The following is an 18,388-nucleotide window of genomic DNA, read 5'->3' as shown; positions in this document are numbered from 1 at the left end:
ATAAACGAATACATGAAGTCGGCCATTTCTTGTTTACTTGTGCGCCTCACCGTCACCAACTTACAGGAAGTTACGTCACTATTTATTAAGTCAAGTTGGCTAATTTTCCGGATATTTTTTTTTAAGGTTAGTAATTTAAAATTTTTATTATACTAGAATTTAAATTTGCGCGCGCAAGCGCGCGCCTGACTATAGAGTTTGCATATATTTTCATGCTTATGATATATTCGACCAATCACGTTACGAATAGTTTGCTTACATGATATATTTTCATATTTTTCATCTAAATTATAAAAATGGATATTAGGACTAGAATTTGAATTTGCGCGCGCAAGCGCGCGCCTGACTATAGCATTTGCATATATTTTCATGCTTATGATATATTCGACCAATCACGTTACGAATAGTTTGATGCCACATACATTTCATCTCAATTTTATGTTAGGATATATATATATATATATATATATATATATAATTTACTATTTTTTCCGAAGATCGGTATTTTTACTAAATAAAGAGTTCTATATTTCAAAGCCATTATACCCGATCCAAATTGATGTTAGACTAATTTTAAATTTTACATTAAATTTTTATTTATTAAATTTATTTTCACCACTTTTTATTGTTGGTATGAGCACTCAATACTATCTTCGGGTGAATATATCTAATAATTAAAAATTTTTTTATTTTTAATTAAGATTAAGCAAAGAAGTTAATTTTTTACTCAGTGAAACTTTTTTCGGTCATCGAAAAAATAACTCGGAAAATGCTCAGACCAGGAATCGAACCTGGATCTTTTGGTGTCGCGCCAACTGCTCTACCCTTAAGCTATCCGAGACACTGTCCGTAACTATTATATATATATATCCCGTGTAAAAAAAAAGTTCCGGAATAGTTCCTGGTCCGGAACGTTCCTATGATAAGACAATCCGGAACATCCCCGGAATACTTTTGCAATGTTCTCGAAATAGTTCTGGATCATTCATGGAACACTTCCGGAACATTTCCGGAAAATCTCCGACAGACTTATAAAACATCGCTGGAATACTTCGAGAATAAATTAGGAATACTTCCGGAACATAATCCAAACGTTTACCGGAAATGTTTCAGAAGTATTCGAGGATTTTTCCAGGAATATTTTAAACATATCCCCGATGTATTCCCGATATATTTTGTAACTATTCCCGATTTGTTCCAGAAGTATTTCGGGAATATTCCAGGAATGTACCGGAGATGTTCCGGAAGTATTCCTAATTTATTCTGGAAGTATTCCAGCGATGTTCTATAAATCTGCCGGAGATTTTCCGGAAATGTTCCGGAAGTGTTCCACGGATGTTCCAGAACTATTTCGAGAACATTGCAGAAGTATTCCGGGGATGTTCCGGATTGTCTTATCATAGGAACGTTCTGGACCAGGAACTATTCCGGAACTTTTCAGGAAATTTTTTTTTACACGGGATATATATATATATATGAGATTTCCACGTATATAGTCACTCATCACGATATCTCTGGAACTATAAGACCTAGAGACTTGAAATTTAGTAGGAATATTCCTTTCGCCGAGTAGAGGTCAGTTAAGAACGTATTTTACGAAATTCCACCTACAAGGGGGGTTGCGGGGGCGTTAGCAATGAAAAATTCCCGTTTTTAAACCATAGCTCCTATCGACTGCAAATTTAGTAGGAATCTTCTGTAAGAAATGTAGAAATAATCTATAAACAAATATTACAATATCTCACCCTACAGAGGGTTGCGGGGGTGGGTATTAACAATAAAAATTTTTAATTTTCAAGCTATAGCTCCTACAGATTCCAAATTTTGTAGGAATTTTCTGTAAGTGATGTAAAAATAATTGACGAACGAATTTTACGATATCCCACCCCACAGGGGGTTGCGGGGGTGGGTATCAACAATGAAAATTTTTAATTTTCAAGCTATAGCTCCTACAGACTCTAAATTGGGTAGGAATTTTCTGTAAGAGATGTATACTTATTATGAGAAAATTGATAAAAATCATGCATAAATAATTTTCTATGAATAATTGATGTCACGGAGGAATTTTTAATTAAAGGCAAAATTAATCGCACTTTAAACTAGAAAGATCTCAACCACAATTATGAGACCTGCAATAACTTTAACTGAAACTTTCAATGCTCATTTCAAATTTTTTTCTTCGTGTCAATTAATATTCATTTTTGGAAGAAAGATACAGGAATGTTATAGTGATTGCACATTGAAAGTTACAATGAATTTTAGCTAGAATAATCACATGGATAAAAAATACAGGGCAATCCGATGGAATTTGGAATCTGTGCAAATCAAAACAATACTCCAATTAAATTTCAAGTCTAGATCTAAAAATACAATTCTATAAAGTGCCCAGCGGAGCGGGCGGGTAACAGCTAGTTTATTTATATTTAAATTAAATTTTTTTAAATAGTAATTATAGAGATTTTTTTTATTATATTGAAATCAGCTGATGATACTTAAGTTATGATATTAAAGTTAGCAGTCACTTGACATTTTTTTAATTTTATTTAACAAAAAAATTTGTTCCAAAAAATTAAAAATTAAGTTAGCCGACATCTAAAAATTTTAATTATTTTTTTTTATTGAAATAATTATTTTTCTATCACAGAAAAATAAAAAAAATTTTCATTTGTAAGAAAATTTAAAAACTATATGTGCAATTTTCTAAAAATATTTTTGACTTGTAATTTAATGAGAAAAAAAAAACTTTATTATTATTCCAAAAAATGTTAGCAGACGTCTAAAAATTTTTTAATTTTTTTTATTAATTAAATTACAACTAAAAAGATATTTATAAAAAATTGCACTTATAGTTTTTCAAGTTTTTTACATGTGAAAATTTTTTTTTTAATTGTTTAATTGAAATTTTTTCAATAAAAAATTTCTGAAAATTTTGAAATGTCGGCTAACTTCATTTTCATTCCAAAAAATGATTTTTAAAAAATTACATTTTTAATTTTTTAAAATTTCTATGTCAATTTTTTTTTACCACAATTTATTTATCAAAAATATAATTAAAATTATCAAATGTCTGCTAAATTAATTTTCATACCAAAGTAAGCCGACGTTCTTAATTTTTTAATTTTTTAATTTATTAAATTAGAGTTAAAAAATATTTTTTTTTAATTGCACTTACAATTTTTAAAGTTTTTTACAAATGAATTTTTTTTTTATTTTTTTGTAATCATTTTTTTAATGAAAAAAAATCATTAAAATTAAAAACGTCGGCTAACTTTATTATTATCTAAAATTAGCAGACGTCTAAAAATCTAATTTTTTTTATTAATTAAATGACAACTAAAAAGATATTTATAAAAAATTGCACTTATAGTTTTTCAAGTTTTTTACGTGTAAAAATTTTTTTTTTAATTGTTTAATTGAAATTTTTTCAATAAAAAATTTCTGAAAATTTTGAAATGTCGGCTAACTTAATTTTAATTTTAATTTTTTAAAAATTTCTATATGTTAATTTTTTTTATAATTTATTTGTAACAAAAATTATCAACTATCTGTTAAATTAATTTTCATGAAAAAAAATTGACATTTAGAAATGAAAGAAAATAAAAAATACGATTTTGTAAAAATAATTTTTCATGACAAATTTTTTTGTTAAATAAAATTAAAAAATAGTTTAGCAGCTGTAAACTTTAATGTCATTGACTTTTGACAATTTTTTTTTTATTTTTATAGAAAATTAATTATTTTTTAAATGTTTGCCTTTGTAACTTTTTGTCATTTTTAAATGTGAAATTTTTATACGAAAATTTTTTCATCGTAATTTAAATGAAACTAAAATTAGCCGACAGTGAAAAATTTTCATTTTTTTTTATTAATTGAATTAGCAATAGAAAAATATTTTTAAAAATTTGCACGTATAGTTTTTCAAATTTTTAAAATGTGGAATTTTTTTCTTTTAATCTAATTGTTATAAAAATCAAAAAATAATTTAGTTTTTTATTTTTTGCTGGCATTCATTTTTTATTTTTATTAAAAATAATTGAATTTAATATTTTTAAATAATTTTTTTTTTCATTAAAAAAAAAAAACATCTTTAAATTTTTAATAATTTTTTTAGAAAAATAAATTCTAAAAATTTAATATTTCTTTTTTTGACTTTTACTTTCATGTCTAAAATAAAAAATAAAAAAAAAACACTTATTTTGAAGAATTACACACACTTAGAATTAAAAAAAAAAAATTATTTTTTTTTATTTCATTTTTTTACTGTACATATATTTAAATATATATTCTTAAAATTGCTTTTTTAGCCTTCTAAGTGCGTCTCACCCTTCAAACAATAAATTAATTTTATAATTTAATTTAATCAACAAATTACTTAACTCTAAATAAAAAAACAAAAAAAAATTATCACAAAGTTTAATCAGCATGTTCGTGCTGAGCATTGCTCTCCCTCCAAGTATTTTGCACGAGCTCAACAAACTGCTTCCACCAGCGTGATTGAAGCGTGAAATAAACAAAGCACATTGCGATGAAAATCCACGACATTACGAGACAGTAATCTGTTTCATTGGAAGGCGTGCTAGGAACTGGTCCACCAAAGTCTGCTGAAGTCACATACAGAGACTCATTGGCTTTCAGGCCCGTGTACTCTGTGACGAATCGCGCGAATGACTCTAGGGTGTATGAAGTTTCGTTGAATTTAACCAGAGGCTTTCCGTTGTAGACGAACATCAGTGTTGGTACACCGACTATTCCAAACTGCATGTTAAAGCTAAAAATTTTTAGTTCAATTAATAAATAATAAAAATAACAACTTTAAGTTAAATTTAATTTATTATTATTATTATTGAAATTCTCAAATTTTTCTCATTAATAATAACTAACAACTTTACAGTCACTATGTGACAGCCGTGACTTGTGAACTATATAGAAATGTTTTGATTTATTAAATAATGACTTTTGTTAAATTGCACTGTACTTTCTTAAATATTGACGTTTTTAAAGATATAAGCTCATTCCGATGTTACACTCATCAAGAGCTTTAATTTAAGTACCCACATCAATTTTTCATATATTTATATATATTAAATATATGTATATATGAAAAATATATAAAAATGCATGTGGGTACTCAAATGAAAGGTCTTGATGAGTGTAACATCGGGATGAGCTTATATCTTTAAAAATGTCAATGGTTCACAAGATATTTGTTAAAATGCCCTGTACTTTCTTAACCATTGACGTTTTTAAAGATATAAGGTCATCCTGATGTTACAATCATCAAGAGCTTTCATTTGAATACCCACATGCATTTTTGATATATTTTTTATATATACATATATATAATATACATAAATATATAAAATATATAAAAAATTGATGTGGGTACTCAAATGGAAGGTCTTGATGAGAGTAACATCGGGATGAGCTTATATCTTAAAAAATGTCAATAGTTCACAAGATATTTCTTAAAATGCCCTGTACTTTCTTAAATATTGACGTTTTCAAATATATAAGCTCATCTCAATGTTACACTCATCAAGAGCTTTCATTTGAGTACCCACATCAATTTTCCATATATTTTATATATTTATATATATTATATATATGGATATATGAAAAATATATCAAAAATGCATGTGGGTACTCAAATGAAAGGTCTTTATGAATGTAACATCGGGATGAGCTTATATCTTTAAAAATGTCAATAGTTCACGAGATACAAGGTCATTTATTAATTATGTATCTAGAAATAGAGCATTTTTCAGGTCAATAGCTTTCCAATCATACCAAATTTAACCCATTTTATCATATAAATACACTGGTCACAAGATTTTTCTTATTCTCTTAATAATATAGATAATAATAATAATCTTACTTTTGATATTTAGAAGCGTCAATAGCAACAGCTTTTACATGCGGATAAAAACGAGGTAGCGCATTAAAGTGTGGTGCAGCTTGACTGCTAAATACACACCACCGTGAATAAAAGAGCACTAGCAAACATGTACGAGGATTAGATTTATTATCTTTAGTTGTTGTATTGTCAGTACGATTAACTGGCGATGGCTCAATTATTAATAATTCCATTAATCTAGTGGCATTAACAATCTGAAATTAAAAATATTAATTATTAATTTTATTCGTCCTGAATTTTTTTATGTGCTAAAATCATAAAATTATTTATTGAAAGTTATTTTTATAACTTAAAAATTTTTATTTATAAAATTTTAATTGATAATTTTTAAAATTTCTTTAATACTGAAATTATCTGATAATTTTTTAAATTAACTTATTTTCGTGCAAACATTTTAAAATAATTAATTTTAAAAATCCAAAAAAACTGTCAAGCTTTCATCAGCTGATTTTAAATAGTAAAAAAAAACCTTAATGACATTAAAGTTAGCAGTCACTAAAAATTAAAAAAAATTTTTTTCTAACAAATAAATTTGTTAAAAAAAATTACTTTTGAAAAATTGCAATTTTTATTTTATTAAAATTTCTACTTCAATTTTTTTTTAATTTTTTTTCGCCATAATTTATTTAAAAAAAAATTTTTTTTAATTATTAAATATCTGCTAAATTTAATTTTTATAAAATCTTAACTTATTAATTAAAAATAAAAGTGTTAATTAATTAATTTATAAAATTAAAAAAAAAATGGTCACCTCAACAGCTTCATAAATTTGATCAGTAATACAATTATTATAATTTTTATAAACCGGATCAGATCTATTAGGTTCAGTGACTGTTGCGTTACCAATTTCAGTCAAATTGCCTTCCTCAGTTAGTAATTTATCTCCAACTTTGACATCAATACTGTCAACCTCGGAGTCATTGGTATTTATCAACCAGCCTTCGACAGAAATCGCAGAATCACTAGCTCCAATTTCTGAAGTAGGAAATGTTGAATTTATATCCGTTGAATTTTCTAGTTCTCCGGGGACTGGAGGAAAATCTGGAAAAATAAAATAAATTAATGACGTAAATAATTATTAATTATTTAAATATTAAATATTAAATACTTACCATTGAAAATTATAAATAAATTCACTAGTAATTTTAAATACATTATAACCTCTAAAATAATAAATTATTAACACTTTAAAATAAATTATATAAACATTAAACTATTGATTAATTTCAACTCATATGATTAATAATGAAAAGTGAATTTTTTTTTTTTTTTTAATAATTAGAGTTGATTTTTATTGATAAAACTTTTTACATTCTCTGTTTACTATTTTTTGTGCAAGTTTTGTTAAAGTTATTGTTGAGTAAAGTCTACTATGTCAAACCAGATGTCGCTTCTGCTTTGTATATTCAAATATTAATTTAACAGATATTTGATTATTTGACCGTTTGTTAATTTTTGTAACAAATAAATTAATTACATTAAATTGAGCTGTCAATTCACAATTTTTTAATTGTTTTTAACAAATAAATTTATAATTATAAATATAAATAATTATAAATATGTATAGGGACCGAGCCTCTAGACTGTCACGCCAACTGGTGACTTAAATGTACAAATTACGGGCAAAAGTTTTGAATTTTAACATGAGTTTCACTTTTTATTAATTTTTATCTTAATAAATTGATAGATTTTTGGCAGTATTTTTATCAATATAATTTAGTTATACTTTAAAGTATATAATTACACTGGACTGAAAGTGTAAAATAAATTAACCACTGAAATTTTGATGTTTTTCTCTGACTGGCTGTGGTTCGCGGTCGAAAAATGGTAGACAAATAACCTCGATAGAAGTGCAACTGGAGTGGGACATAACCTAGCGCTCATGTTTTCTGAGGTATTTAAATGTTTTTCTTCAACTAGATTCCATAAATATCTAGGTTCAAAAGTTTTTTCACAATTTCAATCATTTCTGCTTTGAATACGATCGGTTGTTACCCGTTAAAAACTGTAATTAATTATTTTTTCCTATTTTTCATTATTATTTCATTAACAATTGCAATATTTTTGCCCGTTTTTTGTGTAAATTTAACACCAGAGTGCGCCACTTCCGACAGATGTGCTGCCTCTACAGTTAGGGCTCGGTCCCTATGGAGAAAAGTACACGGAAAAAACGAGATTTAACTGGTTTCCATGCTGGACGGAATCTAGTTCCATCTATAGTGAAAAAAATTTACAAATGGTTACTACTTCTATGTAGTGTGATGTCATATCACGGTTTAGTTGAATCGCGACTGGCGCTGCCACGCGAGCACTGATGATACTCCTTTGATTGCGCGAAACTCAACATTAAATTTATTTTTACAATTATAATAAAACTTTTGGGAAAACCCCACAACCTAAGTCTAGACCTTTAGTTATTAGTAAAAAAGGTTATTGTTAAATAGTATATTTCTTACCTAGGGCAGGAAAATAAGAAATGTCTCAGATCACATGTAATTGTTGACCGAGGCGAAGCCGAGGTCGACAAACATGTGATCTGAGGCTTTCTTATTTCCTGCCCGTGGTGAGAATACTATTTTTCTCCTCGACGGAGGCGGAAAGCGGCATTTTCATTTAGCGCAGCGGGCAGAAAATTGACGCTTTCTGCCCGGAGGGGAGAAAATGTGTATTTTTACTCCCCGAAAATTCAGCACAATAGACTAGGAATAATAAAATAGAAAAGAGGATTAAGCCATAAATATATAAATTTAATACCTAATTGCTCTCGACATAAGTAATTATAAAATATATTTTCATCCCTTAAGGAATATAAAATAATATATAAAAAAAAAAGTTTGGAAAATCCAAAAATGCACACCTCATAACGCTCATTTATATTTTAAGAAAAAATGAATTGTGTAACTGATAAAAAAAAAGAAAAATATAATTAAGTAATTTCTTACCGAGTATTTTTTTTTTTTAAATATCAGCGCCTTTTTTTCTTGTTATATGCGCACGCAGTCTAAAAAAATCTAGCTTTATCAAGTAGCGCCATAGTTTTCACGTGACAAATAAGAAAAATTTGTTTGTCTTTGTACGATTGTATCGTAATGAATTTTAATAAAAATTCAATTTAAAAAAAAAATACGTAAACTAGGCTACTGACATGAAATACGGACCCAGTTCATCACATTCTAAAACTAATAAAAAAAGTCCGGTCTTGAAATATCAATTTGTTCGGGAGTTATCATTGGTACATCCAAAATGGGGTGACATCCGGACGTCCATGTAAAATTTTTTTCAAAACGTTTTTTTTTTTAAATAGCTATATGAAAGGATTTTAGAAAGTAAAAGATGGTTTAATTTAAGTGTTTTCTCCGTGTACATCTACTTATATTATTGTATAAGTATAATATGGTTGTGATAGAGACATTTAAAGATCACAAAATTGCTTGACCTTGACGAGTCGAGTATGAAATGAATAAAATGAAAAATTTCAAATTTTGCTTTTTATTCTCCATCGCTACTTTGCAAAAACAAATACTGTTTTTGAATAAAAAATATGTAGAATATTATTTTTTAATTAGGTATTTAGCGATAATTAATATAAAATAATACATATGTTAAGTAAATATATTCTAATTTTAATTTCAATTTTTAATTTCTCACTTAGAAAATTGCAAATTTTCTAAAATCGAAAAGTTATATTGTTTCACATATATAATTATATTATTTAATTTTAAATATGCTTATCGTAAGATGGACGGTGTGGTTTAATGTATATAGAATAAGCAAAAAAACAATGTATAGACCGTGTAGCTCAAATGGTAGAGTAGCCGACATGTCCCCAGAAGGTTTTGGGTTCGAATCCCAGTCCGAGCGTTAATTAATTTGACACTATTTTTTAAATATGGTTTTAATACAGTCATTTTACCGCCTTATTACCGTAAATATGCCGCATTTTCAGCGTAAATGTATCGCATTTTCACGGTAAATTTTCCGTAATTTTTCGATAAAAAAACTCTGACCAAAACAACCGAAAAAATACCGCATTAATACTGTATAATTGCGACATTTTTTCGGCATTTACAAAACTGCTAGGGTTAGATCCACTAGTCATTTGACCAAGATGGCATGAAACTTTCATTATATATATACAATCGGTCATGAAAATATCTTTAATAATAATATTAGAGACACTAATTTAAATTTACTAACTTTATTTTATACTTTTTACATATCATAAGATCATTCTATAGGTACGAAATGATAAATATCAAAGTCTGAATTCTTAATTATTATACTTTAACATTTTAGACATTTACATAGCTAATATTACTGTTTGAAATAGTATTTTCTTCCACGTAAAGAGTAAATTGTAACGTTTAAATTGTAAATATTATAAAGTGAATAGTAAAATCACGATTTTACTGTTTGAAATGGTAATTTTTAGCAGTTGATCATTACTTATTATAAATCGAATGTTATTTATTACAGTTTACTTTTTTCCGTGTGGGTGATTCTTTGTAAGGATGTTTTTTGCTGTCCCAGGCATTTTTTTATTAGGAAAATTGTTACTTTGTTAAAAGTATTTTTAAAAATTATATTTTTAGAAAAGTATTTTTAAAAATTTTAAAAATTGTTTTTTTTTTTTTTTTTTAACATAGATAATATTTTCCATATTTTTTTACCATGAAATATTTTTAAATAATTTTAATATATTTATACTACATTCGAAAAAAATAGTTTAATAATGCATGTTGAATTAAAAAAAAAAAATTTTAATTGTTTGTAGTTTAATTTTTTAAAGAAATTTATTATATTAAAAAAAATAATTTTCTCATATTAAAACAATAATTGTAAAAATATTTATTGCATTTTTAGAGGAGACGGCATTGATTCAGGATTTCCTTTCAGAACAGCTAAAATGTTATTAGCAGTAATGACCGACATTTGTTCCCTTACTTCTGTCGAGGCGCTTCCAATATGCGGCAGCAATACTAAAAAAAATTTATCCGTAAGTTACTTCAGTAAATATTTAAATATTTAATGAGAATTAATTTAGCAGACATTTAACAATTTTTAGAATTTTTTTAACAAATAAATTATGGCAAAAAAAAAAAGTAAGCCATTCGGCTCCGCCCGAGATGGAAGGTAGATTTCAATTTTTTGTAATTATAAATAATTATAAAAAAAATTTGTCGAATAATTATTACTTAAACTTTTATTAATGAAAGTATAGTTTCTTTTAATTATTTTCAAATCGAACCATCATTTGAAATATTATTGACATTGATATTTACAAAATTGTCAAAAAATTAAATTTTTCAAAAATAAATTAAAGAGAAATTAACCAACTTTAAAGTGAAAGTTTTAAAATTGAGCTATCGTTTTTCAATCAAAAGTTGTTCAGAAGTAAAATTACAAAAATCACAATTTTTATAATTTTTGTAATTTTAATAATTTTTTTGTGGTGAATAACTTCGATAAAATAACTAATAATTGTCAAAAAGTTAACGTTGTATACGTCAAATTAGAAATAATTTTGTAAGCTTTTACATGAATTTATCAAAAATCAGCTATCTTTTTGCTATTAAAAGTTATACATAAATAAAGTCACCGGCAACGTAATTTTTACTATTTTGAACATTTTGAAGAGCTACTATTTCTAAACTAAACGAAGGATTTCACTCATTTTAATGCTCATGCAAGCTAATTGTGTAAAGAATTTGCATACTAAATTTCATTAGGATCTGTTGAGAATTCTCAACAGAATAATATTCATAAGTCGGTTGCACTACACATTGCCTGAAAATGGTTCAATAGAACTCTTAACTTTGATAAAATAACTAATAAATAATAGTTTAAATAAACTAAAAACACGCTTTTTATAGAAAACCAAACTAAAAAATAGAAAATAAATTTAAATTAAGAATAGTGTTAAAAATTTCAATAAATATAAATTAATAATAGTGTAAATAAAAAAAATGTATTTTATTTTAAAAAAAGCGTGAGGTGCATGGTGTCAATAGTTATAAATATTTTATTGACAGATATGAGTAGAGTGATTATCATTTTGATAATATCTTAAAAAGCACCCCACGCTTTTTTTAAAATAAAATACATTTTTTTTATTTACACTATTATTAATTTATATTTATTGAAATTTTTAACACTATTCTTAATTTAAATTTATTTTCTATTTTTTAGTTTGGTTTTCTATAAAAAGCGTGTTTTTAGTTTTTTTAAACTATTATTTATTTTTTACTTTTTAGTTTGGTTTATTTATAAAAGCGTGATTTTTTAGTTTTTTTAAACTATTATTTGTTGATTATCAAAAATATTCAGGCGCGCAAATTACCCACGGAGAGTTACATACTGACATACTGACATACTGACATACAAGTGAAGCTAATAAAAAAATAATTATTTATAAATATTATAAATACGGGGAATCAGAGTTCGATTTCGGAGAGCGAGCCTGAGAAACGGCTACCAGAACCAAGGAAGGCCGCAGGCGCGCAGATTACCCACGGAGAGTTACTGACATACTGACAAACTGACATACAAGTGAAGCTAATATAAAGCGTGTAAAAATGGTCAAAATGTAAATGTTATATACGTCAAATTAAAAGTAATTTCATGAGCTTTCACATGAATTTATCACAAATTAGGTATCTCTTTTCAATCAAAAGTTATACATCAATGAGGTCACCGAAAACGTGATTTTCACTATTTTGATAATTTTAAAGAGCTGCCATTTCTAAACTTATTGATGGATTTCACTCATCTTCGAACTCATCCAAGGTTATTATCTATAGAATATGTGTAACAAATTTCATCTAGATCCGTCAAGAACTGTAGACACAATCGCGGCAACATCCTGCGTTATATAACATATATATATAAATTTTTTAACTAATGTTATTTTTGAGCTTTACTCGACTAGTTAAGAGATATTACGACAAAATTCCGAGTAAATTCCAACATGAGGACCAATGCAAAAGATTGATTTCTATGAAATCTACCTAATAAGAAAAAAAAATTGAAATCTAGAAATTTTTAAAAATTATAAATGCAATTTTTTAAAAATGATTTTTCAGAAAAAATTTCTTTGTTAAATAAAATTAAAAAACCATCAAGTGACTTCTAACTTTAATGTCATAAATATTTATTCTACAAACTTACAATTAAAAAATAATATTTTTAAAAATACTTACCGCAATTATCAAGTTTGAGAAGCTCGTGGTCTAACGGAATAGGCTCTGGAGTCATGACATCCAACCCAGCGGCTCTAATCCCTCGATTCTTCAAAACTTTTACCAGCGCATCTTGATCAACAATTTCTCCCCTGCTGACATTGATAAAAATGCTGGATTTTTTCATCTTGCCGAAAGCTTCCTCGTTGAACATCCCGCGAGTTTCTGGAGTCTGGGCGATTGTTACAATGACAAAGTCGCTTTCAGCTAGCAGTTGGTCCAGAGGAACTCTCTGGCCTTTAAAGGCAGCCGCAGCTGATTTTTCGCTGCGGCTGGAGTAGAGAATTTTTGATACACGGAACGGGTAAAGATACTCCGCAACTCTGGCGCCGATACGACCCAGACCCACTATCCCAACTATGGATCCAGCGAGACCTGGTCCGCACATCCAGGTTGGGGACCAAGAAGTCCATTCTCCTCTAAAAAATTATAAAATTAATTAATCTTATATATTTTTTAGCTTGACATAGATGCCAAATTTTAAAGTCTTACAAAATATTTTATAAAATTAAAATTAACTAGAACTAGTTTGATTAATATATTATCAAGAATAGATTTGCTAGCGGGAAAATTCCGGTAAAATAAATATAAATTTCTGGGTCTAAGAATATTTTTAGATTAATCTATATTATTAAGAGAATAAGCAAAATTCTTTTGCTCAAATTGGCCAGTATATTTATATGATAAAATGGGTTTTTAGTAGATTTTATAAAAATCTAACTATTGCAGCCATCCTCATGGCGCAACTTTTAAAAAATTCAGCTATTTTCTGACTCAGTTTGTCGAGCTGAGTCAGAAAATGTAGTTCGTTCAAAAGTTTATATATGTATGTATTTATTAATTATAATTTCTCTTTCAAAGTGTCTCAAAGTGTTTATAAATTTACTAACTAACTACTGTAAATTTACTAAGTAACTTTATTGTATTTAGGTAACTTTAAAACCTTGCTGTTGTTATATTATCAAACTTACAGTACTATTGTAATTGTATTTTTATACTGTATACTTATAGATATATATATATATATATATATATATATAAAATGTATTGCTTATTGATGGCCTTGAGGGAGCTTCGGCTCTAAGGACAAATAAATATATATCTATCTATCTATCTATTATACGCACCTCAGTATACAACAAAAATCATATAAAAAATTAGGAAAACGGTTGACCCTGAAGGCCATCCCTGCAACTTCCCGCTAATTCCATACTTAGGCGCTTAAAATTGCACCAATGACGTTTTTGAGCTCTTCGAGCTCAAAAATAAAATTTATGGGTTATTTTGAGCTCTCCGAGCTCAAAGAGATTGCTTTCCTATGCTTTAAAGCTCTTCGAGCTCAAAAGTCTGATAGAGATTTGATAAGACACTATTTTTTGAATTTTTAAACCGCAATAACTTTTGAATGAATAAACCGATTTTTACGCGGTTAGAAGCATTCGACGCAGTTTTTCAAGCCTCACAAAGAATCTCAAATTTTGAATTGATCGCGCTAAGAATTTCGGAGTTATTCCGAAAAAACACTTTTTTCGGTTTTCTTTCGTTCACGATATCTCTCGAACGAATCAACCGATTTTGACCGGACTGGTGGCGATCGACGTGGTTTTTTGAGATTAAGAGCTGATCAGTTTTTGGAATTGAACTATTGAGCCGTTTAAAAGTTATTCCAAAAAAACCACATTTGAAAAAAAATTTTTTTTCAGTTTTTTTAAGATTTCTCAAAATCTATTGATCTGAATCGGTCCAAATAGTTTTAAAAATCTAAGTTTGGTCAAGCTCTTTCGAATGGCACCAACCGCGATGAAATCGGTCAAGCCGTTCGAAAGTTATAAGTGGTTCACATACTTTCACACACACACACATACATACAGACACCGTGACAACCTCGCGGAGATAGTCAGGGAAGCTTCCTGTGACCTTCAAACGTCGAGATCTGATGAAAACTCGATTTTTGCAAAACGGGGTGAAAACAATAACTTCCCGATTTTTGAAAATCTTCGATTTTCTTAGCGGGAAGTTAAAAATTAGCTATTCAACCGGTTTAGCAGTTGGCTAATTAGCTGAGTTAAGCTAGGTTAACCGGTTAAGCCGTTGGCAAATTAGCTAAGTTAATTCGGCTAATCGGTTAAATTAGCTTAGCTGGCCAGCTAACTGGCTAATTAACTTAGCTAACTTTTTTAGCCGGCCTAACCGGCCAAATTGTACAGCCCTAATTATTAGTATTTATATTATTATATTAAAAATCAATATTCTTTATTTAAAAAAATTAGCTATTCAACCGGTTTAGCAGTTGGCTAATTAGCTGAGTTAAGCTAGGTTAACCGGTTAAGCCGTTGGCAAATTAGCTAAGTTAATTCGGCTAATCGGTTAAATTAGCTAAGCTGGCCAGCTAACTGGCTAATTAACTTAGCTTACTTTTTTAGCCGGCCTAACCAGCCAAATTGTACAGCCCTAATTATTAGTATTTATATTATTATATTAAAAATCAATTTTCTTTATTTGAAAAAATTAGCTATTCAACCGGTTTAGCAGTTGGCTAATTAGCTGAGTTAAGCGAGGTTAACCGGTTAAGCCGTTGGCAAATTAGCTAAGTTAATTCGGCTAATCGGTTAAATTAGCTAAGCTGGCCAGCTAACTGGCTAATTAACTTAGCTTACTTTTTTAGCCGGCCTAACCAGCCAAATTGTACAGCCCTAATTATTAGTATTTATATTATTATATTAAAAATCAATTTTCTTTATTTGAAAAAATTAGCTATTCAACCGGTTTAGCAGTTGGCTAATTAGCTGAGTTAAGCGAGGTTAACCGGTTAAGCCATTGGCAAATTAGCTAAGTTAATTCGGCTAATCGGTTAAATTATCTAAGCTGGCCAGCTAACTGGCTAATTAACTTAGCTAACTTTTTTAGCCGGCCTAACCGGCCAAATTGTACAGCCCTAATTATTAGTATTTATATTATTATATTAAAAATCAATTTTCTTTATTTAAAAAATCTACTTCCATTTCGGCTGCCGAATGGCCTTTTTATTATGGTTAAATTTGGTATCGTTGGAAAAGTCTTGACCTGGAGTTGTGCCTTTTCATGGTTTCATATTGTTGTTTAATGAAGCAATATTTTATTTATTCATAGTTTACCTAGTGACTGCAAGATAACTTGTTAACACTTACGCTCTCAAAGCTTTTTCGGCTTGAATTATCCGCCGCGAAGTTGCCAGCAACAACGCTACCGTAAGTTCCGCCGTTGCGTCTGTTAATACATCTGGAGTGTAACCAACTTTAATGTTTCTCTCCTTCAAGCTCTTCAGGTCCAGGTGGTCCAGTCCTACGGACATCGTCGCCACCACTTTCAGCTGCGGACCTGCTGAGGAAATTACTTCCTCGTCTATTTTGTCCGTCAATAAACAAAAGACTCCGTCGACCCCGGTTATCATTGACAGCAACTCTGATCGCGGAATTGGAGTGCTTTTTTTCCATTCGATTAGCTCACATCTGAAATATTAATTAATTTTTATTGTTATAAAACTGGAAAGTAAGGTCTTTTTTTTCACAATTAATTTTGCAGATATTTGATCATTTTTGTAACAAATAAATAATGAAAAAAAAAATGAATTGGCAAGTAGAAATTTTAAAAAAATAAAAAATGCAATTTTTTTTTAATAATTTTTTGGAACAAATTTGTTTGTTGAATAAAATTAAAAAAATTAGCAAGTGACAGCTAAATTTAATTTGTAAAAATTAAATACTTACTCCTGATGCAATAATTTATACCCAGGTGACGGAATATCTCCACGTGTGATCAATACTCTTGGCCGCGACATACTTGAAATTTTTCTAAAACAAAAATAATAATTATTTTTACAAATCGTTGAAAAATTAAAATTATTTATAAAAACACTTGACAAATTTTTAACAATCATTTTAATTAAAGCTTTTGCAACTATGTAAATATATAAATATAAACATTGATGTATAACCTCACTTACTACAAACATATGTTACTTACTAAAATGTATAATTTAAAAAAAACTAGAATTCAAATTTGCGCGCGCTAAGCGCGTGCCTTGACTATAGACTTTGCCTATATTTTCATGCATATGATATATTCGACCAATCACATCACGAATAGTTTGGTTTCACATACATTTCATCTCAATTTTATTATGGGATTTTATTATGGGACTAGAATATGGGACTAGAATTTAATTTGCGCGCACAAGCGCGCGCCTCATATTTATTGTCATGATATATTTATGTGTCGTTTATGTATATTATATTCACTTTCAACCAATCAGAATGAGAATAAATATTTTCAACCAATCACAACACGAATAAATTGGTTTCACATACATTTCATCTCAATTTTATTATGGGACTAGAATTTGAATTTGCGCGCGCAAGCGCGCGCCTGACTGTAGCATTTGCATATATTTTCATCCTTATGATATATTCGACCAATCACGTTACGAATAGATTGATGCCACATACATTTCATCTCAATTTTATATTAGGATTCAAGTATTTAATATAAGTATGAAAATTTTTTTAAAACTGATAAAAAAAATTAAAAAAATTTTTATTTACTTACAATCAATAAAAAAAAATATTTATCTATTACAATGATCAGTTTTTAATAATAATATTTAAGTTGTTAGCTGTCAAGTGTCAATTTTAAAAATTTTAATAACAAAAAAAAAATGCTTTTAAAAATTTTCACTTTTATAATTTTTATTAATTTTTATGTGTTAAATTTTTTTTATGATAATTTATATTGCTATAAAATTATAAAAAAATTTCTAATGTCTGTCAACTTCAGTGTCATTATAATAAGTATTAAAGTTAGCCGATGTTTTTAATTTTTTGGAATTAAAATTAAGTTAGCCGACAATTAAAAATTTTTTTTTACTGAAAAAATTATTAAAAAAAAATTTTCATTTGTAAAAAAATTTAAAAACTATAAGTGCAATTTTTAAAAAATATTTTTTTTATTTTAATTTTTCCACTAAAAAAAAAAAATTAAAAAATTAAAAACGTCGGCAAACTTTAGAGTTATTTTTTGGACTATTTTTTGATTAAACTGGAGCTAAAAAATATTTTTTAAAAAATTGCACTTACAATTTTTCTAGTTTTTTAAAAATAAAATTTTTTTTAAAATTATTTTTCAAAATAATAAGACAAAAATTTTTAAATTTAATTAATAATTTAATTTTCATAAATTTTTATCATACAAACAGGAGCGC

The 18,388-nt window shown here is 27.6% G+C and overlaps 2 protein-coding genes and 1 long non-coding RNA gene across 6 annotated transcripts; 1 reads left to right on the top strand and 2 right to left on the bottom strand.

Moving 5' to 3' along the window:
* Positions 1-36: 36 nt before the first annotated feature.
* On the top strand, positions 37-16,384 carry LOC123269940. The gene is made up of 3 exons (XR_006510501.1): positions 37-126; positions 10,778-10,910; positions 16,282-16,384. It is a non-coding gene; the product is annotated as an uncharacterized LOC123269940 (long non-coding RNA).
* On the bottom strand, positions 4,304-7,088 carry LOC123269931 (thioredoxin domain-containing protein 15). Its single transcript, XM_044735876.1, has 4 exons — positions 7,027-7,088; positions 6,666-6,955; positions 5,876-6,108; positions 4,304-4,768 (listed from the first exon to the last, which is right to left on the bottom strand). Exons 1-4 carry the CDS (start codon positions 7,067-7,069, stop codon positions 4,414-4,416), a joined length of 921 nt encoding a protein of 306 aa, XP_044591811.1. The 5' UTR covers positions 7,070-7,088; the 3' UTR covers positions 4,304-4,413.
* Positions 10,713-18,047, bottom strand: LOC123269929 (glyoxylate reductase/hydroxypyruvate reductase). Of its 4 annotated transcripts, none has more exons than XM_044735872.1 (5): positions 18,035-18,047; positions 16,899-16,982; positions 16,320-16,640; positions 13,114-13,571; positions 10,713-10,893 (listed from the first exon to the last, which is right to left on the bottom strand). In XM_044735872.1, exons 2-5 carry the CDS (start codon positions 16,967-16,969, stop codon positions 10,763-10,765), a joined length of 981 nt encoding a protein of 326 aa, XP_044591807.1. In that variant the 5' UTR covers positions 16,970-16,982; positions 18,035-18,047; the 3' UTR covers positions 10,713-10,762. The 4 variants fall into 4 exon arrangements, with proteins under 4 accessions (XP_044591807.1, XP_044591806.1, XP_044591808.1 ...); XM_044735871.1 differs by lacking the exon at positions 18,035-18,047 and adding an exon at positions 17,155-17,306; XM_044735873.1 differs by lacking the exon at positions 18,035-18,047 and adding an exon at positions 17,126-17,150.
* Positions 18,048-18,388: the final 341 nt, after the last annotated feature.

The sequence above is a fragment of the Cotesia glomerata genome, linkage group LG7 (assembly GCF_020080835.1).
Source record: "Cotesia glomerata isolate CgM1 linkage group LG7, MPM_Cglom_v2.3, whole genome shotgun sequence".
NCBI lineage: Eukaryota > Metazoa > Arthropoda > Insecta > Hymenoptera > Braconidae > Cotesia > Cotesia glomerata.
This window is presented reverse-complemented; position numbering and strand designations above follow the sequence as displayed.

What these genes read in the sequence shown, in the direction of transcription:
- LOC123269931 (XM_044735876.1), bottom strand. Translation starts at nt 7,069, where the DNA reads ATGTATTTAAAATTACTAGTGAATTTATTTATAATTTTCAATG. An exon ending in TTTATTTATAATTTTCAATG is followed by an intron (nt 6,956 to 7,026) that starts GTAAGTATTTAA and finishes TTATTTTTCCAG; the next exon opens with ATTTTCCTCCAGTCCCCGGA. An exon ending in GACGCTTCTAAATATCAAAA is followed by an intron (nt 4,769 to 5,875) that starts GTAAGATTATTA and finishes AAAAATTTTTAG; the next exon opens with CTTTAACATGCAGTTTGGAA.
- LOC123269929 (XM_044735872.1), bottom strand. Translation starts at nt 16,969, where the DNA reads ATGTCGCGGCCAAGAGTATTGATCACACGTGGAGATATTCCGTCACCT. An exon ending in GCCGAAAAAGCTTTGAGAGC is followed by an intron (nt 13,572 to 16,319) that starts GTAAGTGTTAAC and finishes ATAATTTTTTAG; the next exon opens with AGGAGAATGGACTTCTTGGT. An exon ending in TCTCAAACTTGATAATTGCG is followed by an intron (nt 10,894 to 13,113) that starts GTAAGTATTTTT and finishes AATTTTTTTTAG; the next exon opens with TATTGCTGCCGCATATTGGA.